Below are 23329 nucleotides of genomic sequence, written 5' to 3'. Positions count from 1 at the left end.
CATCAAACTGTATACTGAACAGGTGGGATTTTATAGTTTTTTTTTTACTGCTTCCATTGCAACCTTGCAGTATTTTAAATCACACGACTTTTTGTTGGAGAGCGCCAATACGTCCAATACATCAAGCGTTGACAACTATTCACAGCAGCAAAGCTTGATGACAGCCAAGGTTTTGGTGTTAAATTGCAGTGTTTATTGCCACGCGAGAAATGAAAGTGATGGAAAGAGCACCTTTTCCTGTAATAAATATGTCATAGAGGGACTCTTGTAAGCACTATAGCATGCGGGCACTTTGTTCTTTCATGAATTAAACACCATGAAGAAGTGAAAGACTGTCTCTGATGTGTCATCCCAATTGCTCTTACTCAAAGCATAATCTATGAGGATTCTTCCCAGGCATGAAGGAGAAAATCATTATTTTTGAATTGATATAATTAACATGGAGTACAGGCACCGTGGCCCATCTGATTAGGGAGGTAAGTCAAGCCTCTCACACCGCCCGCTTGACCTCCACACTCGACAATGTCGCAGGCCACCGGCACTCGGTTCCAGGCGCTTGAGTCACTGACCTAAAAAGTGAGCCACGGGGTAAAAAAGATAGAAAGCCTTATCTGTGTGTAACAGCCAGGCAGCCGGAGAGACTGAATGTGCCATAGAGGCTAAGAAGGATCTTATATAAGCTAAAGTTAAAGTTTGCCTCTGGCTTCAACAAAGAAGACAGAAGTGTACAGTATGGGCTAGGCACAAATATAATATTTCAAAAATACATTAAAAATATGAAAGAAATATATTCCAGAAAATAGGTGCAAACAGGGCAACGTGAGTAGCAACCTTTCTTTGGGGCTTGTTTGAATTGTCTTTGGGCAACAATACGGCAAATAATGATTGCTGTCTTTCTCACAGAAGGCAGTCGGACAGTAGAAAATGCCCAGGTGTGAACGGTTATATTTCAATGAGCTGTTCTGTTGCTGACTCAGAGTCACACTGCTAATTGAGACACAGTTAATGTTTTGAGTTATAGTTGTGCTTTTTCTTTATATGACAAGTCACACGATGATTAAAACGATGAAGCAGACCCGAAGAGTTAAACAGTCTGTAGAATGAGACCGATTAGTGATCAATAGATCTGTGAATTAGCAGAAAACAACAATTTGTGACAACATTGAAATATCTGTTCAGTTCATCTTTTTAGAAGGGCAGCTGCAGTGTTTACTAAAGGAAAAGAGAAGAAGTATGCAATTCAAAATACACTGGAAAATTCCATATTTTCCTGTGGTTGTAAACAGAAGGCTAGAATGTACGGTGGCCGAGAAGGTTCAGACAAATACAAAAGCAACAACACAACCGCAAACGCCACAATACAACACGAACGCCAAAACACAAAATACAAAAGCCACATCACAACCGCAAATGCCACAACACAACACGAACGCCGCAACACGAAAATACAAAAGCCACATCACAACCGCAAATGCAACAACGCAACACGAACGGCGCAACACAACACGAAAGCGAAAACGGAAGTAGCTGCCCACGGGAGCGAGCGTATTTTGGAGGAACGCCCACGGGAGCGAGCGTATTTTGGAGGAACGGAGCTGGAGGATGGCAGATCGTTTAAGAAGTAAGTGAAACATAATTCCTTACTTTAACTGTAGCCGCAAGGAATCATGTTTCACTTACTTCTTAAACGATCTGGCATCCTCCAGCTCCGTTGTTACGTGCCGACTGGTTTTTGAACCTACTGGTTTGGCTACGCGTGCGTGTTTGTTTTGCTCCGACAGAGGCAGATGTTGTCTGCCTCGGTCACCTGATCCGTCACACATTCGCAAACATATTGCTGAAAATGTTCAAAATGCATCCCATATCCAATGCAGCGATTATGATTGTATAAGTGAGCACTACATCACTGCCACGTATAAAGAAATAAATAAAAGAACATACGTTTATTAAAAGATCGCCACAACCTGGATTCGAACCCGCAGTCGAGCAAAATAGCAAAACTTTATAAGACGGCGGCGCTACGCCGTCGGCCAACCAAGCTGTCAAATGCCGCTACTGATTTCACTACTTATCATGAAATTGCAAATCGTCAGTGGCAAGAACATCTTTTGGTTCAGGGTGAGCCAAGACAACTGGTTTTTGGTGGCGTAGCGTGAAATACATAGTTCTGTCAGGTTTTCTAGCACATTGCCCAAGTAGGATTACTCTCTTAAGAACATCTAAACGCGTAGCCAAACCAGTAGGTTCAAAAACCAGTCGGCACGTAACAACGGAGCTGGAGGATGCCAGATTGTTTAAGAAGTAAGTGAAACATGATTCCTTGCGGCTACAGTTAAAGTAAGGAATTATGTTTCACTTACTTCTTAAACGATCTGGCATCCTCCAGCTCCGTTCCTCCAAAATACGCTCGCTCCGGTGGGCAGCTACTTCCGTTTTCGCTTTCGTGTTGTGTTGCGCCGTTCGTGTTGCGTTGTTGCATTTGCGGTTGTGATGTGGCTTTTGTATTTTCGTGTTGCGGCGTTCGTGTTGTGTTGTGGCATTTGCGGTTGTGTTGTTGCTTTTGTATTTGTCTGAACCTTCTCGGCCACCGTAAGAATGGGTATTTTGACCTAAAAATTCCATATTACGTATCAACAGCTCTCTTGTTGTTTGTATATACAGTATAATGCTTATTTTTGCGTTACTATGCTGCAGGAGCTTTTAAAAAACGTGTACCCCAAATATAAAATATTGCATTTAATTATAACACATTTAGTCTAAAAACACATTTGCACTCATGTTTGCAGATTAGCAGCAGTTATCATCTAAGCAAAGAAAGAACATGTCCATGTTTGATTGACATAAGTGTCGTAAAGCCACCGCTGTTCACTACGACGGAAGCTTGTGTTTAACGGCAGTTCCCTTTGCGGACCAAGGCCTTCCGGCTATATTTGTCACAGCGCTTTTTTTTTTAACGCTAGACGTTAGCATTCGTGTTGCTCGGGAGTGAAAGTATCTGCTCAAACAAAATAAAAATGGGAATTGAGGAGGAAACGGACCGGACGCTCTTCATAAGGAATTTGGATACGAAAGTGTCGGAGGAGCTTTTGTTCGAGCTGTTTGTACAGGTGCGGTTGTCGCTAACGTTCTGTTAGCTAGCGCCAGCTAGCCACCGTAAAGTCAACAGCTAGCATGTTGCTCAGAATGCTAACAAATTGGAAGCTGGTTAGAGTTAAAAAAAAACAAAAAAACAATTATACGGTATGCTCTTTTACGATAAGTGTAGACATATGTGTGTGATAATACCAATGTTTGTGGTGTCCACGTACCTCGGATATTCGCAATGGGCTCACGGGGGTCAGCTTTAGCTAACGTTAGCTGTTGTCTGGGTGACGTGAACGTTGCCTCATTAGCGTCACTTGTTTTTTTTTGTTTTTTTGCAGGCAGGGCCACTCATCAAAACCAAAATCCCCAAAGACCCCGATGGGAAACAGAAAACATTTGGTTTTGCTGTCTACAAACACGAAGTGTCCGTGCCGTACGCCATGCAACTACTCGACGGGACGTCGCTGTACGGGAGAACGATTCATGTGCAGTTCCGATCAGGTCAGAAACTAACTAACTTTAACAGTGTGTGTGTGTGTGTGTGTGTGTGTGTGTGTGTGTGTGTGTGGAGGTGACTCCTCAGGTGGGGTCACACACTGAAAAATCATCGAGGTCTGGAAAAAAAACAGTCTCCTCTAAACCGAGGGTCTCTTAACCATCCGGATGAAAACATATTCCGTCAGCATTACGTTACAGAAGGATTTCCTACTACTCTGTTACCTGTAAAGGTGATGTGAGGACTGCCGTCTTGGTTTTTATTTTTAGAAATAAAAAAAAACGTATTTGATTTAACATTTAATTGTAAATAATGATTGTGTGGCCTGTCAGGATGTAGGATTTATAATGCAGCACTTCAGCGTATGAATGTAAGCCTTTGAGTGACTTGAAATGTTTTATGCCGTGTGAAAATAATGTGTATTAGGATTAAAGCATGCATTAAATTATTACATTTTTCATAAAAATAGAAGCTCATTTTCCCGTCAATCAGAATATTCGCCACGTCTTAGTGGCTGGTGATAAAACTATACGGTCTGCTGACAAATGACACCATTTGTTGTACTAGTTTATTACAGTACATCACATGTCATTTAACTGACGCCTTTATCCAAAGCGACTTGCATTGAATTTATAACTCATGCGTTACATTTTGCCTGGGGAGCAATTGAGGGTTGGGTGTCTTGCTCAGGGACACTTCAACATGGCACACGAAGCAGCCGAGATTCGAAACCACCAGCCTTGCGGCTCCCAGCACACCATGCTACTCTTTTTTCACAAACTGGACGTGGTGTGTCCTTGACTTAGTTTTTCCTTTTTGTCTCATTGTAGGTAGCAGTCACAGCAGCAGTCCAGGGAACTCGCAGAATACAAGTCCTGCAAATAACCCCAATCCGCATGGCCAGAGGTAAGAATGTCTCCTCAACAGTTTGTCCACAGGTGGTTATTCTTGAGGGGGTTGGGTGGAAGTCACCTGCTGCTTTGTCATTTTTGACAGAAGTTTAAATCTTAACTTTGGGCTGCCAATTTTGAGTTTGGTTACTCAATACAAAGTGGACTATGGAGTCGAATGCATCTATGTTGGTTTGTTGTAGCAACAGCATAACCACAGCACTGGCTGTTTCAAGCTATCTGAACAGCTGTAGCAGCTGAATGTTTCTTTTCAATTTTTTTTTAACTGCAGTGTAAGGTTAATTATGTTAAACATGCCCATTAAACCCTGCTTAAAGTCACATCACAGTGACAGGGGTTTTTTGTTCTCCATATATTATCGAATACGCTGCTTCCAATGTAACCGCTCTTAGTTGTTCTTTTTGTTGTATCCTTTTTAGAATGGATTTTCAAATGTTTTTTTTTAATTTCAACAATTTCAATTATTTCAACAATTATGGGACAGACTACCTAATTGAAAACAGTGTGCGCTGAAACACATGTTCATTCTATTTCAGTTCCTTGCTAAAACAGATTTAACAAGATGGCATGCCTACTGGGCATTTATTACTAAAAGCGTTTGACTTTGACATTACATTGCAGCAGTCACATTAGTACTCCATATATATTTTACAACATTTGAGTGATGAGTATATTAGCTACACTCATACTTTCTTTATACAAAAAAAAAGGTTTGGAAGAACATTTCCTCAAGATCAACGTCTCTGGACTCTTTGATAGTTTGGTCCGATTTAAAGCAGGTGGTTGTGACGGCTGCCGCTCAGTGCATTAAAACAAAAAGATGGTGCGTTTATGCATCGAAGTCATTGAGGTGTCCCGGCTAATGGATCCGTTTTGTGATGAGATGTTTGACATTGGTTTGCTTTTTACTCTTACAGGACCCCGAACCACTTCAGTTCTCCTCCATACACCCCTCCGACCCAAATGCAGCGGTCTTTTTCCTCTCCCGATAATCTCCAGAAGCACGTCATGGTAACATTTTTCTTTCTTTTCTGTTTGTTGCTGAAATATGCCCGGGGTTGCAAACTAAGAAACGACTATTTTTTTTCTTCTTATTTCCCCCCCCGTAGAACAACATGATGTGGCTCCAGATGCAGCAGCTCCAGCAGCTGAATGACAGCTTCTCTAAGAGGCAGGTACCCGCGGGGGGTAACTCTGGCGGGGGGGCCTCGAGGCAACACGATAACGCCCCCTATCGGCACTCGCCGCAGATGAACAGCAGAGGCAGGAATCAGCGCTACGCCGAGGAGGCGACTCCCAGCCGCTATCCGCAGCACGGCCACAGCCGCGACGGCCATCACTATCAGAGCGACCGCAGCGGCAACCGTCACCACGACAACCGAGGCGGAAACAGACACCATGACGATAAGGGAACCAACCGCGGCTACCAAGATAGTCGGTGGCGACGGTAGTGGGACACCGAAAGACTTTGCTCCTTCATACCTCTGTGGACAGCTTACGAAAAGAAAGGGGGGGGAAAAAAAGACATGTATTCTCAGGGTGACGTTTGAAGATTTAATAACTTATGCCTTGGGAGACATTTTTGTTTTTACTTTTATGACATTTTAAAATTTGTACAATTCTTTTATGTGAGTTTTTCCTCACAGATGTCAAAATACTTTTGAGCTATGGTAATAAGAGCAAGGAGACAAAACAGATATGAAAGAAAACGTGTATTTAAAAAAAAAAAAAAACGAGAACATTGGGGTTTTTATGTTTAAAAGCTATTGAGATGGGGCTGTCAGAAATTCTTCAGGTACTTTGCAATAGTTTCCAAATTCCCAGCTAACTATTTCCACCAGCACCACTTTTTACGGCATTATGTCACCATCCTTTCTTAATGTTGGATCGGCTCACCTTGCTCTTTGTAGAAAATGGGCTTTAATTCAATTTTTTTATTCTGAGTCTGTGAGACTGACTGTTTTAAAATGGACCATTGTCATAACTATAAAGCCTCTTTCATTTGATCGTTGCATTGTCTTTCCTCCTCAGCGTGTCCGTTTAACTAAGTGAGCCGTGACATGCTGTAACGCATGCACACATGGCCTTATCTGCACCTATAAATGGCTCCCCGTGTAACTAATACACTTTTTCAGTGGGCTATGAAGTAATCTACAGGTGGCGCCACACACATCCTTTTATTGAATCAATTAAGCTGTTAAATATAACTGAGCCACATGATCGGCTCCTGCATTTGACCCTTCTATTTCCGATGCTTTCAAGTCTTTGCATGGATTTCACACGTGCCCCTGTTCACTTTACAGCTTGCACTTACCTCACGGTGGCTGTTTTCTTTCATCAGAGGCGTCTTAGCGCCGCTTTGTGAACGGCGCAGGTTTTTGTTCGTGTACAGATGTGACAGAAGCGTCCCATCCCATAATTAGCAGCACGTTGATCCGGAACATCTCGTGTAGCCATCAGCCTCACAGCACTAATGCCCCCCCCCCCCCGCAGAGCCGCTGTTGGGACCTGTTTTCTAACGAAGTGAACATCAAATCCCTTAATGTCCGCGCTGAGGTTCTAATCCCCCCCCCCTCCTAAAGCGCTTATCGACAACTGACCCCCCAAAAAGTGGAGGTGCGTTTCAAACCGGGGGGGGGGGGGGCTTTTAACGTGGCCCCGTGTCACCTTGCGTCCCGGTGCAGCCGCTCTAACGGAGAGCATCCGCCGCCGCCAGGAGGCCGCTTCCTCGGCATAGCTCTTTTAATTGGTTGATCCGCCTGGCGTCTCCAGCCCCGGAGCGCGCGGATTAGAGAGGCCGCGCGGTAGCCGCTGCTGTGTGGACTTATATAGAAGCAAGCGTGTCTGCTGCTGAAATGATCCACTTCCAAACACCCAGAGACCCCCCTCCACCCCCGCCTCTCTCTCTCTCCAGCATGTCCCGCAAAGGGAACCACAAGCGACAAGATGCCTGCAGGCCGAGCTTCCCGGATCTTTGCCTCCAAGCTCGGGTCTTTGGGTTCACTGGAGCCCGGCGCAGCCCCTGGACCATGGGCCAGATTCCACTGGTCACGGTGCAATCTTAATTCCTCTTCAAAGAGGGTGGGGGGGTTGTCTCAAATTTGTGTTCATGGAATCAATAAATGCACTTCAATTTACTGTTTTATTTAAAACCACCAGAAAACGACGCATAATGAAATTAGTCTCCTTACAATGAATAAATGATTATTTTATTTTTTTAGGTCAAATGGGCTCCGAAGCAGTTGTTCTACCCCCCCCCCCCCCCCCCCCTTATTTGTTCAATCCATCAGATCATAAACCGAGCTGCGCGCGGAACACGGCGCCGTCGGATCATTCGTGTCCGATTCTTCAGATGATCCTTTTAGGACCTCCAAGTTCCTTCCTGCACTTTAGGTTTTTTTGCTTATATTTTAGTTAAATTAGGTGACAACGTGTAATTTGTCAAAATAAAAAAGTTTACTTAACTTGTAAAAAATATATATCATCAGCTGAAATAAAATGCATAACGTTGACGTAATTATGATTTGACAGTTTGATATAAGTAAAACTCTGTGTGATCCTGCTGACAGTATAAAACGTACACATCATAAACCTTAAATCTTCTCGGAGCCCAGATGTATCTTACTGATAATTCTATTCATAAATATATTTAAATAAAATTGTTGATCGTTCGATCTAAATTTGTCAAAACTAGCACGAGAACCGGTGTTCTGAGGCAGGCCCATTTTATTTAATACCGTCAAGTCTTTAATTCGGTTGTTAATTAATAACATTGTATTTCCTTAGGAAGTCATCAAAGACGTTATTGACTTCCTGCGTTCTAACCTCTCACTTTGGAACTGTTCCTCTATAAGATTCATTCTATTTCAACAGAGATTTCGCCACACATGTTGTTATTAATAGGAATAGAACATTTAAATCAAACAAGAAGTCCAATATTCCACAGTTGTGCTTTTATTTAGTATAACTATATCGACATCACAGGAGAACCCATTGAGAGGTTAATAACATCCAAAACTCAACCCGAAATTAAGATGTTGCTTTTGTACGAAGCAAATTGAATTGATGAAACCGGTTTTACAATCTGTTTACATGAGAATAAGTGAGACGCTGTGTTATAATCATGTTATTAAACGGAAATATTCAACACAGCAGTTGTTTGTTTTAACTCGAAATACTTCAGACAGCCGACGTCTTCACATCGAGTTTAGAATTTAAAAACTAATACTATGTTGACCATTTACTATCCTGTTTGTTTTGATCAATGGCGTGGTATTTATTTTTGAAAACATGATCTAAATTAGACGTAATTTAGGGTGGAAATGATAAGTTGTACAACTAATATATAGATTAAAATGAAAGAGAACACCTTTTGCTGTTTGCGGGGGGGGGGGGGGCAATGCATACATTAGGGGGTGGGAGAGAGAGAGAGAGAGAGAGAGAGAGAGAGCGAGCAGCACAGTGGATGACTCCAGGGATGGTTTATAAATCGCACAGGCTGTGCGCGCACGTCGCACTCACTTGGTTTCCGGCCGTGGCGCTGCGCGCGGCTCCACTTGAAGGCGACTCCATCACCCCTAGGCAAGCCTCGGGGAGAAGCTACGCGGCATTTCCAAAGACAAAACGATGCATTGTTCCAACGCATGAGCTGCTCCACGGTCGCACGGTGAAAACCCGCACAGCTGCAGAGAAGAAGAAAAAAAAGAAGCATAATCGCGCAGCGAAGGTATAGCGCACGGCGCATCCGGGACGGATCATGCACTGTCAAGCCGAGCTGAGGCTCTCCTCCCACGGGCAGCTCAAGGCTGCCAGGCGGCGCTACAAGACTTTCATGATCGACGAGATCCTCTCCAAGGAGACGTGTGATTACTTTGAGAAACTTTCTCTGTATTCCGTGTGCCCGTCGCTCGTCGTGCGGCCGAAGCCCCTTCATTCATGCTCGGGTAAGAGGACGCGTTTGTTGTTGTTGTTGTTGTTGTTGTTGTTGGTGGTGCTGTTATCACTCGTTTTAGATAGGAGGTAAATCAGAGTAAAGGATCGTGCTTGCAAAACTGGCGCGGAAAGTTTATTTAGAAGCTTCTTTTGCCGATGTCAATGTAGAGAGACGCGTCTCATGCAACTCCCGGAGGTGATGGGTTTGAATGGCGCACGGATCACGACGTGCGTTTACAGTGCAGACAGATTTGTGAGATGTAGTTTGTGTGAAAGTGTGTGATGCTGCTGTAATAAAAAAAAAATCCGTGCACGCGGATATTTGTAAATCATTTTCAATTCCATCGCTTGAAAGTAAACAAAAGTATCTGATGTTTTTTTTCTTCATTTTTATGAAGCAGACATTTGAAAAAATGAATCGCAATTAATTTCTGCTTCCTCCACAAGTTGCACCACTGCGGTGTTGGAAGTCAGTGGGTAAATGTCAGTGATGCTGCTGTTTTACGCGTAAAGGTCAGCCCGGTGGCAGCGGACCAGTAGACACTAGTTGCTACGGTTGAACACGTCCTCTATGTGCCGATTTCACATGATTGATGACGTTATTTTGTTTAAAATGCCCCCCCCCCCCTCAATTAGAAATCTGTGACCTCGAACAAAGTAAAGTTGTGCCCCCCCCCCCCCCCCAAAGGAATTGTTTACAGTGTGGTTGTGGTGCTGGCACCATATGAAATATAAACGATGCTGCACACATCTCCTCATCTTGATTAATACGGAAGGAAATACTGAATATAAATACTATTGGTTAATTTAGGTTAATTTATTACACTTTAACGGTGCTTGATTTGAACAATCAGCGCTTCTCACTTTTCCCCTTCAACACTCAGCTGTGAGCGATGGCCTGATTTTACGGCCTCGCCGCTCCTGTCCTGCTGATGTCCACGATATGACAAAGCTCAATCGGATGTTATCCCGTCGCAACAAAACTTCCATGACGGATTCTGAACTTTAACTCTGGCTGAATTCCCCCCCCCCCCCCCCCCAAAAAAAAAGAAAACATATGGGCCACCGCACGCTGTAGTAACCATTAGGATAATTGCTCCAAAGTCTGAAATAATAGCCACGGCAATTTGATGATGACAGCGGTGGGTGGATTAAAAATAGGGCTCCCGATTCCCTCATCCCTCTGATATGGATTTCTGTGTGCGAGGGGGGGTGGGAGGGTTTGGGGGGTGGGGGCACCGTGACTGGACTCTGGCACCCTTCTGTTGGGATGGATAGAGTGACCCGCCCTGCATATCAGAACACTGTGCCCACCACTTATTTGTAGCTGCAGCGGGGGTGTGTGTGTGTGTGTGGGGGGGTGGGGAAGGGGGGGGGTGGTGTGAGACACAGTATATTCCCTCACATCAATGGCTTCCACTGCCACTGGATATAGTGGATATAAGTCGGCGGGGGGCTCGCAGGTCCCCCCCACCCCCCCCCCCCCCCTTTTCCCCTCCACCCTGGACACCCAAAAAGCCGACTTCCCGGGGGATGCTGCTGCGGCCTCCCGCCGCCCCGACGGACTCGGCGACGCATCGATTGTTTTTTCGTGCAGTGTTTTGTCCCCGGGAACGCCGCCATTCACACACACACACACACACACACACACACACACACACACACACACACACACAGAGACACATCCTTGTTTTTCTTGCACCTGGAATCTCAGCCTTAATTGTATTTCTCTGAAGTGACGTTCAGGGCGTTCGCGTCGTGCAGGTTTAAGTGGCTCATATACCCGAGGACGTTACTCCCTGCCAGAGACAGTGAGCCCTGACCTGGTGCTGAACACAGGGAAGACGTCATGGCAGGTTGTAATATTTCATTTGGAGTCCCGTCTCTCAGCGGGACCCAGGGTAGGGCTTTTAGTGGTGCTTTCTGCAAGAGGTGAGAGAGATTAAGATCAACTGTGGGGTAATCTCACTTGACAGCATGCTGAAAAAAAAATAGACAAAAAGCATGAGTGTGCGCAGCCCAAGGGCCGCTGCATACTGGTCTCCTACTGGCACCGGGCTTATAGCAGAAATCCCAGCGAGCAAAGGAGTTTTCATCCCATTTTAAAACCCCGATCCGCTGCAGACAATGCCGTATCCCATTAAGCACAAAGCCTCCTTGAGAAGGCTGATTACTCCTGATGTCAACACACACAAGGGCAAGTATGCACACACACACACACACACAAAGACGGAATGAGCGTAGATCTACCACCTTCAGTTGGGGATAATGTTTGACAAGCCGTCACCGCCCCCCCCCCCCCCCCCCCCCCCCTTCCCCCCGCACCTTGAAAACCACCACCGTTTTCTGCAACCTTTTTTCCTATCTACACAAAGGATCAGTAATAAATCAGTTCTAAAAGTAGTAGTGGAACTGGCTCAATTCAGCTGCCGGGAAGACGTGTGGATCAGGTTTCGGATTATACAGTTAATGCCTATGTTTCATGTAACGCTCAGCGGGACCCTCCGGTTTGTCAACATGCCCGAGGACAAAAAAAAGGCTGACAGCAAAACTCCACGAGAGCCTCCTGCCCGACGTCCTTCCGCCATTTGCTAATAATCAGCGTCGAATCGCCCAGATCTGTCCCTTTATCGTCCGTGGAAGGCCAGTGAGTCAGGACAGATGGAGGAGCCGCGTGGCCTGTTGCCCTTCCCACCCACACTGTTGGATTTGCACTCAAAGGGCAAGGCTTAAAAAAAAAAGAAAAAAAAGAAAAAATAATAACCCCCTGTTTAATTGAGCAGCTGTCTACCTGTCAACAGTTTTCTTTTTCCTGAAACGTGACAAACATTCACGTACACGATGTCATACCTCGGCAGTGAATCATCACCACATTTCAGCATCCCATTGACAAAAAAAGAGTCCACGGGCCTCGCGTCCCAATAACCAGTAACGCCATCAATCGAGCAAATTGTCCGCATTGAAAGGAATTCATAACAAAAGCTCTTGATCTATTCCGGTCCCGTGCCCCCCTTGCACACCCCCCCCCCCCCCGCGTGATTATCAAGCAGTTTATTTGTGGCCTATTGACGGGACGCGGGCCGCTTGTCAACAACGTGTCAGAGCGACGGCGTCGCTGTCAGTGGAAAGTCACGGCGGCTGACATTCCCCTCTCTCTCTCTCTCTCTCTCTCTCTCTCCTCCTTCATTTCTCTGTCTCTCTCTCTCTCTCTCTCTCTCTCTCTCCTCCTTCATTTCTCTGTCTCTCTCTCTCTCTCTCTCTCTCCGGCGCTCCCTCCTGAGCGACGGTCCGGAGACAACTTCAAGCTCTCTGTTGACAAGAGATTTCCTAGCAATCGTCGAGAAGACACAAATCGAAAAAGTCACGCCCCCCCCCCCCCCCCCCCAGCCCATTCAGTATTACCCTCTCTATTCACTTTTGCACCCAATTCGATGCACGTTAGCGTGGAATTCCTCCTGCGGTGCAACGGCGAGTCGGAAAACGTAGCATTTAATGGCCTTGAAGGCGGAGGGCGGCATGAATGGAGACGTGTACCGAAAGAGAAGAAGTCTTCTTGTCTAGACCTGTTGCAACGGCAGCGATCTCAGGTTGGAGGATTAGTGATGACCTCAACCCCTCAACATGATGTCATGATGAGCCCGAGGCAGTGTCTGGTTTGTGTGTGTGTGTGTGTGTGTGTGTGTGTCTGTGCATTAGTAAAGAGCAACTGTGCCTACCTGAGTGTGTACTGGTGTGTGTGGGGGTTACATGCGGGCGGTCTGCATGTATATCTGCATTCATGTACACTAGAGGTTAGAAAAACAGACACGCCCCACTCCCTCTCAAGTCCTTTTCCTCTTCTTCATCTTGAGTCTCTCTCCCTCCTCCTCCTCCTCCTCCTCCTCCTCCTCCTCTAATGGAGTCGTCTCCGTCTTTTTCCCCTTCGGTGTTGAAGCCTGAAGACAGAAATCAATCAAGGAAAGGCAATGAAGAAAATCAAAGTCAACGTCTGACTTGACTGGCTAGTTGTCTCCGGTGGGCTTTTAGCTTGGGGTCAAGATTAAGGTCATGTATATATAACCCCTCAATTGCTGTGCTCCATCTCCCCCTTTATCTTGTAGCTCTGCTCCCATAATCCCCGCTGTGTCCTTATCAGCCACAGTCTGCGCGGGGCTTCGTTGGCTTGTAAATGTTTCTGAGGGGATTTCATATTTGAAGCCGTGAGGATTTTTCTGGCAAAATGTTACGTTCACTTTGCTTGACCCACTGCATCCTCTCGAGCGACCTCCTGGTCTCCTTTCCTCCCACCTTGGCTCCAGACGAGTGTTACTTTTTTATTGATTCTGGCGTCTTGCTTCTTCCGCCTGTGCTGATAAAGACAAAAAAAAATGTCTGTGTGTGTGTTCGTATGCATGTGTGTGTAAGAGAGAGAGAGAGACAGAGGGGGGAGGGGGGGGGGGGTTTATTAGCTGAAGAGTGTTTGATTTAGTCCTTCAGGCTTTTATTGCAGCCTATCCCGTGTCTGCGTCTGCCTGCCTGCATGCGCATCATAACGTGCGCAGGTGAAGCCGGTGTATTATTTAACAACCAGCTGAAAAATAATCCTTCATTTGAAGGGTTCAGGGAAGCGGTGTAAAACACAGTGTGCGTCACCGGGGTCGCAGCCCTCTACATGGTGGTGGTGGTGGTGGGGGGGGGGGGGGGGTCAAAAGCAAAACACTTTTCACAGCACACAGACCCCGCCTCATGCAATTACTGGCGCTCGATGATGGTACAACGGAGGTGACTGAGGGGAGGCCTCTGTTTCTGTCACGTGACGCACTGTCTCTGCCCCCCCCCCCCCCCCCCCCCCTCTGCAGGCCCCTCGTCGCTGCGCGCCTACCCGCTCCTCTCGGTCATCACGCGGCAGCCCGCCAACCTGCCCCTCCACCTTCCCCGGCCGCCGTCCCCGGCCCCGCTCGCCCTGCAGCAGCAGCACCCCGGGAGGGGCCCCGAGGCCTCGCCCAGCCAGACGCCGCTCAGCGTCAGCAGCGAGTCGGACGCCGAGCGCAGCACGCCGCGCCTGAAGAAGCCGCGCCGCAGCCGCACCATCTTCACCGAGCTGCAGCTGATGGGCCTGGAGAAGAAGTTCCAGAAGCAGAAGTACCTGTCCACACCCGATCGGTCGGTGCACCTTTGATTTTGTTTTCCTCTAAAAAAAACACGCACATGACACACCGCATGAGTACGTGGTGGTAAACCATTTGGGGGTCAAAGTTACTTCAAAGGAAGCAAAGCAGCGGTGCGTGAAAGGCGCCCCTCCCTCTCCCCCCCCACCCCCCCCCACCCGCACAATTATTGCATTTCAACCAAACTTCAGTCAGCTCCATAACCTGCATGCCCCCCGGTGTAGCGTGCATTTTGAGAAGCGCGCTACGTGCACGCGCTCACAGAGCCCCCGATCCATCCACCAGCGGTTCACCGAACATCGGCGGCCCTCCTTCACGCTGCGAGGAACGTCTCGCGTTGTGTGCACGTGTCTCCGAGCCAGAGCATTACCTCAGCGTTCTAGTCGAGGCAAGAGCGACGTTTTTAACGCCTGGGCAGCAAAAAAAAAAAAAGAAAATAATAAAAAATAAGCAGTTGCAAAAAGCTCCGTCAAAGACACACACTGCCTCATTCAGGGAGGCGGGGACGGGTGCCAATAAAAGCAGAGACAGAAATGTAGTGCATTGATTTACTGCCAATCATTTCACACATGTGCAGGTGTACAGAAAGGGCATTTGTGATTAAATGAGATGAAGTAATATAGATGCTAATATCTGTTCCATTTTTTGGGTCATTTCTGGGACCTGACATGAGGTTAAAACTTTTTATTTCTCCTTCCAGTTAAGCCTCAGTTTTATACGAAGCCTGCAGGCTAAATTTCCATAGTTTTGAACCATATATGTTATATAAAAAAAAAGCTTTCCATTGGCAGAGATTGGAACACAACAGTCTCCATGCAAAAAGCTACACAGCCTCACACATCGCATCCTCTTTGCGATGCATCTACTTACAGCACCTAATCTCAAAAGGCATCAGTTTAAACCCGATTGATCTGTTGTTGCTTTTGCGTCCCATCTGTGGTGAAAACTCCCACGACGTATGATTAAATATTTTAGCCGTTGGAAAGGCGCCACGCAGAAGGCCCCCGAGGGCTGAGCACGACGCGGCGATCAAAACCAACAACCTCTGGAACAAAGGGCCGTGCCAAAGTGCCCTTTCCTGTCAAAAAATATCTGATTGTGACGCTGTTGAAAATTAATTTAAAAATTAATAATTAAAAAAAAAAACAACAACAGAGAAAATCCCTCTTTCAAGCCCCACATCAAAGGTGGGGCATGCTCCCCAAGATAACATCGGAACCTTTGAATTGAGACACAGTCGGGAGGAAACCTAGCAAACCAAAAATATCCCAGAAACCCCCCCCCCCCACACACTTAATTGTTTATATCACATGGCATCAATGATTACCGACTGTAATGATGAATGTCCCAGTAATCTCCCCCTGTCGTCGTTGTGGAAAAGGTTCTCAGTGACACCCCAGATTCCCCGGTGAAATGCGTGGCAGTGGAAGCACCAACTGGTTTTTGGCCTCCTAAGCTCCGAGGGCGTCGTTTCATCCATTGAGAGCTAATGACCGTAAATAATTGGGGTGTTTTCCTTCTCTGCAATTACTTTTCCTTACCTCCAGTTGTGAACTGTTGCAGACTGCGGCGTGCACGCTACATAGACACGTGATAGACGTGCTTGATTGCGGTGGGTCCTTTTCCATATACGTACACACACACACACACACACACACACAGCGCTTCATGCAGGGGTATTGAGTTGTGTCCTAGATCCCGCGAATAATGCTGCTCTGCTATTTCGATTCTCCTCCGTCTCGGCTTCCACTCGCCCCATCGAATCAAAGCCGGTTGCTTTCACTGTGTGTGTGAGGGGGGGGGGGGGGGGCAAGGGGGGAGAGTCCCTTCATCTGGCTGTTTAAGACTGAGATGTGTAAAGGGAAGGAAATCTCATTTAAAAAGAAAACAATCTAGGTAATTGCTCCTTTCCTTTTACCAATGAAAGCCGTGTTCACTTCATCTGTCCCTTTCCTGAGGTATCGCATTACACGCCGTCCGCTAGCCCTGTTAGTCACGGATCAACACATGTGGTGGATGCATTCGCCGTTTCCTCCCTCCCCCCCCCTCCCCCCCAGCACCACCCACTGCACAGTCGCCGTGTTCGGAATTGGTGCAGATGTTTCGGTGCAAGCGGGCGTTTTCCCTGAGCCGCAGGTGCACAGCGTCAGACTCCAGGCCACCGGCCACTTTGATGTGAGACTCGGAGAGAGCGAGTCCAGGGTTTTGGGAGACCTGCACTGCGTCGTGTGTTTGGTGGAAACGTGTAAAGATTCTCACCACTAACCCATCTGACGCGCTGCTTTCCTGTCGTTTGTGGTACCGCAGGTTAGACCTGGCCCAGTCGCTGGGACTCACGCAGCTCCAGGTGAAGACGTGGTACCAAAACAGGCGCATGAAGTGGAAGAAAATGGTAAGAAAGAGCCGGTCAGGCCTTCCGAAAATACTCCCGCTATATCCTCACTTACGTTAAAAGCACATTTTCCCCCGTCCCCGAAAGTGCCCGCTGTGGCCTTTTTGGTGCTAACTGGAGCTGGATTTGAACTCTAACAGCGAGGTAGCAGCATGACAGGCGCAGAGGGTGCGTCGCGGGCCGTGAGCGATGACGACGGCAGGGAGAGCAAACACTTTTTTTTTTGTACAAGGGTCAACAACTCAGAGAACAAAAAGGGACCTGAAATCATTAAAGATAAATGAGTGCACAAGGAGCGGCCAGCAGCAATACATCTCCTCGTGATTACTATAATAGCGAGCTTTGCCTCTGACTGCTGCTGCCATTTATTACCACTTCCACTAAGGTTGTCTGTGTGTTATTCTAGGTGCTCAAAGGAGGTCACGAGGCCCCGACTAAGCCCAAGGGAAGACCCAAGAAGAACTCCATCCCCACCACGGAAGAAATAGAGGCCGAAGAGCAACGGATGAAGGTGGAGGAAGAGGACAGGATGAGGATGGCGACGAGGGAAGGACCGGCGGGCGGAGGCGAGGCGCCTCAGCTGGAACCTCAGGATCTCAGCTCGCCGGCGGCGGCGGCAGAGGCGGGCGAGCGGGAGCCGGCGCCGCTCCGGATGCCGACGGAGACTCATCCGGCCAGTTAAGCCGAAGCGAGAGAAAAACCCCAAAAGACTGACGCCTACCTGAAAACAACTGGTGCCTCAGGGTCCCTGTTAAAGGGGCCCGTTTCGCTTTAACAAGTTGCCTAGGAAACGTGTCGCCGGGAGTCCAATCTTTACCTAACGAAGCCTTTTATTCAGTTCATTTTGTGTTCGAAAATGTGCCGTACCAAGACACGGGTAAATATTTGGCCTTTAGGAAGTGTTTATTAGCAGGAGCCGGGGCATAAGGAGTGTAAATCTGTCAAATGGAAGGTCGGGTCAGTCGCACCGCCGCCCAACTCCCAATCGCGCAACGAGGAAGCGGCGGAGCTCACCGCCGATCTCCTGAGCTGCCTCACAAAGTGCACGTGCCAAAATATCAAGATTTGCCTTAACTGTGGTGTCTCGACGTATTTATGTGTTATGAAATCACTTCAATGCCAAAACTAGATCCTACTCGACGGCCGCAGTGCCTTTGTCGGTCTCAGAGGAAAGCTTTTAAAGTGTTTATAGAAGAACGCAGGTGTATTTTTTACAAATATTCTACTTTTGGAGTTGTAAGGTTTTACAGAGCACCTCTATGTTTATTGTGGAGTTCCTCTGCACTGGTTTAATGCCTACATATTTCATGGTTTGGTTAGTAAAGCTTGCATTTTTTATTTTTCGATCTGAAAAAAAGAACAATATTTCTGCTAAGCCACTGTATCATACTGTAGAAATGTGTATAAAGTAAAAAATATATGGTCTTTCATATATATATATATATACACAATATAAATATATATATATATATATATACAATATATATATACTGTGTATGAGTGTAAAACAGTATTTTTAACTGCTGTTTTAAATTGGATTAAAATAGTTTGTATGTATAATGTTACCGCTGTCCCGGATCTTTCTTCCCCTTTCCTCTGGAATTAGGAGGACTCTACTTTCTGCCACGAGGACACTAAGACTCTTAGTCTGTCAGAGTTTCTCAGAGGGCATAGATTTAGACCCAGTGCCAAAGATGTGCGGGAATATCAGAGCCATTCAGCCTGCAGACGTTGCATGAGTTCCCCAAACAGTATTTTAAACTTGCTTTGACGTAACTCTGTCTTCTCTTTCCTTTACTCTGTTTTTGTTCCCCTCTCAAAGACGTGTAATTAAAGAGTTTCACTCTTTGAACTCCACAGATTTATTTTAGTTTGTTATTGTTTCATATAAAAAGTGCAGTATTTTTCTGATGTAAATAACGTTGGTTTGCTCAATCCGTTTGCAGTTTTTTTTAAGTTTGTGTACAATCATTTTTACTATATGCAAGTGTGTGTTTACGTATTTAAATACACCTAATAAAACAGCAATCATTTAAATTCCACTTGGTGTTTTTTGGTGCATACATATACTGGTTTGACATTTTCTACACATGCAAACCAAAGTCAAGAAAACATCATATTTATTTTGATAATAAAGGTATTCACCAACAAATGAAAGTCTCTCGCGGGGTCACATGTTCCGTTAAGTCCTCCTAAGAGTCTGCAAATCACAAAGTTAAGAGCAGAAACTGGCGGGTTCGAGGTTCAGGTCGACCCATTACCCCCGGGAAGCTTTTAAAGACGTCTCAGCTGCAGTCAAGAGTTTGCCATGAATCAACGTTGGGGAGAACAAAGCGCTTCGGCGTTTAGTGTTGTGACATTTATCATCTTTATCTCCCGGGCAAACAAGAGCACTTGAAAAAAAAAAAAAAAAAAAGGCTCCTTTCGCTCCTCCTCAAGTGTATTTTTAGCGGGGCCGATACCGGGGCACGGGCGGTGTGCAAAAGCAAACAGCTCGGCTGTGTTCTGTGCTCTTCAACACCTTGTGTAAACACTCCAAGCAACAAGGCTTCGTTGGTGTGAATTCACAAACGGTGGCGGGGGCCTCCGTCCGCTTGGAAGCATTCTGAACCTTTTGACCCCGCGTGAGCTTTTTTTTTTTTTTCGTCACAGGTCGTCAAAAACGTGCTCGTTTTCGGGCCGAGGTTTCCGATGAAGTCGCTTTTCAGCTCAGCTCAGCACGAGCCCGAGCGCCGTGGTGGAACCTGAAGGCTGTGAGATCCTGGGCGACCTGCCGGGTTGACCTCTGGCTGTTCAGGCCTGTTGATTGGAGGAGGGTTCAATGTGAGGCGGAGCCTGTGCGACTTCTCTTTTTTAACATTAAACATAACTTCTTACACCTTTCTAAAAAAAATTAATTAAATAAAATGTATTTGCTCTTATTATTTCAGCCTAATCAGCGAGTGTGATTACATCATGGTGATGATGTAATCACACTCATCAGCAACAATACAAAAGAGGACGTCTTTATAATTAAGAAAAAAAAATAAGAAAAAAGGTGAAACCTTTTGGGAAATAAATTTACTTTTGATTTACAATAATGAAAGCATTAGAGCTGAATGTTTCTGGGAGGGCTACAGGGAGCACAATTTATTAATCTTAACATTAAAAATGTAAACGTAAAAATACAGTGATGCCAGTTACAGAAATCTGTAGATAGTGTAAAATAAGCCATGAAATTCCCTCATTGATTCCTACAAAAAATGCAATGCTTTCAGTTTATATCTGTTGTTACCTTCAAATTGTCCCCTTTGCTTAAATACTGGGTCACTACTTCTACCAGTTTACAAAACACAATTAATAATATGTATTAGGTTCATGAGAATTAAACAACTTTGTGCATTTACAGTAGCTACTTATTTGGAATATATTCCACATGAATTATCCAGAATTAGCCTTGCAGCTCATGTGGAAGTATGAGCTCATGACGCATCCTCACCACCTGCTCAAAATTAAAACTAATATATAACGAAATCCTTTGGAGCCGGTTCAGAGGGACCTGTTCTTATTAAATATGCTTGAGAAAACACGGGCTTCGGCTGCCAGGCGGGGGGGGGCGAGGGGGGGGTGGGGGGGGGGTTACAGGTCTGCGAGGAGCCGCGCTCTGCACGCCCAAACAGGCGGGCCGAGCTCCCCTCTGGGGCGAATTGTCGTGTGGCGAGGTGAGACACCGGCGGCCTAATTGGAGAACCTGTTATCTCCTCACCAGCCCAAGTTCAGCTGTAGGTCACAGGAGGCCCTGCCCTCCTCCCACCACTAAGACTTCCACTGCACACCTTCACCTGTCAGCTCAGCGCGCGCTCGGCCTGTTAGCGGGGGGGCGGGCGGGCGTAGCTGACGGTGTGTGTCACCCTCGTTTGTGTCATGGCAGAGGAAGCTATCTCCGCACGTTGAGTGCAGGAGGGCTTACGCGTGTCAACAAAGGCGGAGGCTTTTCTGCGACGCGCACAATGTGCCCCATTGTCTTTAATAACAGTGGAGGAGAAGCAGTAATCATACAGGCGATGTCATGGGGGTCACCTCCTCTGGGAGACAGGTAGAAGAGTTGGGCATGGCTCTGTTTTTGCAAACCGCTGTTAACGGTAAAGACAAGGGGGCGCTCAGACTAAGCAACGTGTAACGCGGGGAACCCCCCCCCCCCCCCCTCCGTCTGTGCAAGGTTCTGTGCGGAACTACTCGTCTTTGCCTGCATCTGTGCATCAGAGGACTTCACATTCATTCCTTACGTTTGACTTTATCTAAGTTGGTACAGTTGATTTAAGAGTAATAGGGGAAAGTGCCTTTAACTGTATTGGCCATCAGAGGGCGTCTCTGAAGTCTGATTAAATAGAATCCTATGAGAACATGAGATTATGATTTTACATCTTCTTTAACAAAGCATTGTCTCCATTTGTAAACCGGGTCCATTTGGGGGTGTGGTTTTGGGGGCGTCTGAGCATCTCTCCTCTGCACTTTGGTAACCTGGAAAACCAAGAGGATCCATGGCTTAAATGTTCCCCTGTTTGCTACCAGCGGAAGAGTAAAACAACAAGTCATGCAAATCGTTTCCTTTTATGCACACTAAACGATGAGTGGACGTACATGAACATGTTTCATTTCTTCTTCATTTTAAAATCAAAGAGCAGGGTGAAAAAGTAAGGCGAAAATAACAAGTACGTGCAAGAATCTCTTCCGCTGAAGCCAGGGTTTATTTTTTTTGGTTCTCTCCAAGAGACGCATCTAAAAACTGTAAATCAACCAATGGGAACCAACCCAAAGGAGCTCCCGAGTCTTCCTCAGACCTTATGAATCAAATCTTCCTTGAATCACTTCTGTCATTTGCGCAATCATCCATAAACGCAGATGCTTTTGGGACTAAGTGCCCAAATCATTTCTCAGCTCATCCCCTGTTTGATGCACTGTGGGATCCTTCAGCCTAATGCATTTAGTGCTTTTGATTGCAGCGCTGCCCGCCTCCCTGTCGTCTTTTGATAGCTCTTGCTCTGGTCAACATGTCTGGGAGAGACGACGACGCTGCCTCCCACCTCCCGGCCCTCCGGGCTCATGAATCAACCAGTAAGCGTGTGTGTGTGTGTCTGTGTGTGTGTGTGTTTTGCTGCAGGCATCTTGAAGGGCTTGTAATGGAAGTCATGATTACCAGCTCAGGGGTGTACATCCGCCCGCTGAGGAGATGGCCAGTAATAGACCTGTCAGTTTAGAGCTACCGTGTGTCCTAACTACTCCCCCCCCCCCCCCCCCCCCACCACCGCAGCCCCCCCGTGTGCCAGTAACGGATACACTTAAACGGTTGTCCAATAGTTCAGAGGGTTCCCTCAGCCTTCAGCCGTCGGGATTTACGTCCAGGGCCAACGTTTCACCTGCCGAGGTGCAGATGATGAGGGGGCAGACGGGGGGGGGGGCGACTGTGACGGATGGGCCTGTAAGCGAAGAACCAACTTCTCTTTGCTCAGGCACAAGTCTAAAATATCTCAACAATGCTGCGGTCACCGAATGAGGCTCGGGCCTCATCATGTGACCTGAATGTAAACTTGAAAAAACACAAATCTCTTAGCAGTTTTCAACATGTGTTACTGTGCGTTTCCAGTTCCGGTTATTTCTTTACGAAAGTCACAAGACTCTTGCTTAACACTTTCGTTCCATTACGCAATGTAGCTTTAGCGCAGATGGATCCAAAAAGGCTGTTAACGGATGGGTTCCTCAGCGCCAGAAGTGTCAAGAGTCTGTGTGTTTTTTTAATATCCCGTATAAAAGAATGGAAGCGAGTTGAAAGGTATTCACAAAGGTTGAAGTGATTGTTATTGGTCTTCTAATTTGAACTTCTGCACTGCAGGTGGTTGCAACTTGAAACAATCTTTTTTTTAAAATATTGTTGCTTTCCACAGAGCAACAAGAAAGTTGTTATACATTGGAACAAAAATGTCTAGGTTTGTAATGAATTATTTTTCGTAAAGTTAGCGTGTTTGATGATTAATACCCCAAAACAAGAAGTTATATTTTTTCCACCTGCAATTGCAGAAATCATACAACAAGATCCGTACAAACAGCATCGACAGAAAAATCCCAAATGAGACAAGGTCCGCGTGGGTGGTGCACGGCGTCACGCTGTCAGAGCGTAGCTCATTCTCAGGGACAGCTGAGTTCAACGGAGTCATCCATACAGAATCCAACAAAGCCTGCTGCTTCCCCCCCCCCCCCCCCCCTCCTGTGGCCTGGTGTGGCCTCCGGGAGACGTCCTCTCTCGTTCACCATTTAGGTCGAGGGGTCTCATGGCCCCCCCGCCTGCACTCGGCTTTACAGCAACAAGTCCGAAACGGCGAAACGAGGAAGA

General features: G+C 46.5%; 2 protein-coding genes across 2 annotated transcripts; both read left to right on the top strand.

Annotated features, from left to right (window-relative positions):
• The first annotated feature begins 2845 nt into the window (after window positions 1–2845).
• Window positions 2846–6497, top strand: rbm7 (RNA binding motif protein 7). Its single transcript, XM_037477892.2, has 5 exons — window positions 2846–3107; window positions 3423–3585; window positions 4411–4486; window positions 5409–5502; window positions 5601–6497. Exons 1-5 carry the CDS (start codon window positions 3015–3017, stop codon window positions 5940–5942), a joined length of 768 nt encoding a protein of 255 aa, XP_037333789.2. The 5' UTR covers window positions 2846–3014; the 3' UTR covers window positions 5943–6497.
• A 2530-nt stretch (window positions 6498–9027) lies between these two features.
• On the top strand, window positions 9028–18981 carry barx2 (BARX homeobox 2). The gene is made up of 4 exons (XM_037477633.2): window positions 9028–9434; window positions 14262–14565; window positions 16878–16962; window positions 17369–18981. Exons 1-4 carry the CDS (start codon window positions 9248–9250, stop codon window positions 17642–17644), a joined length of 852 nt encoding a protein of 283 aa, XP_037333530.2. The 5' UTR covers window positions 9028–9247; the 3' UTR covers window positions 17645–18981.
• Window positions 18982–23329: the final 4348 nt, after the last annotated feature.

Source organism: Pungitius pungitius, chromosome 3 (genome assembly GCF_949316345.1).
Source record: "Pungitius pungitius chromosome 3, fPunPun2.1, whole genome shotgun sequence".
NCBI classification, from domain to species: Eukaryota; Metazoa; Chordata; class Actinopteri; order Perciformes; family Gasterosteidae; genus Pungitius; species Pungitius pungitius.
Note: the sequence above shows the minus strand (reverse complement) of the source record. Positions and strands in the feature narration are given on the sequence as shown.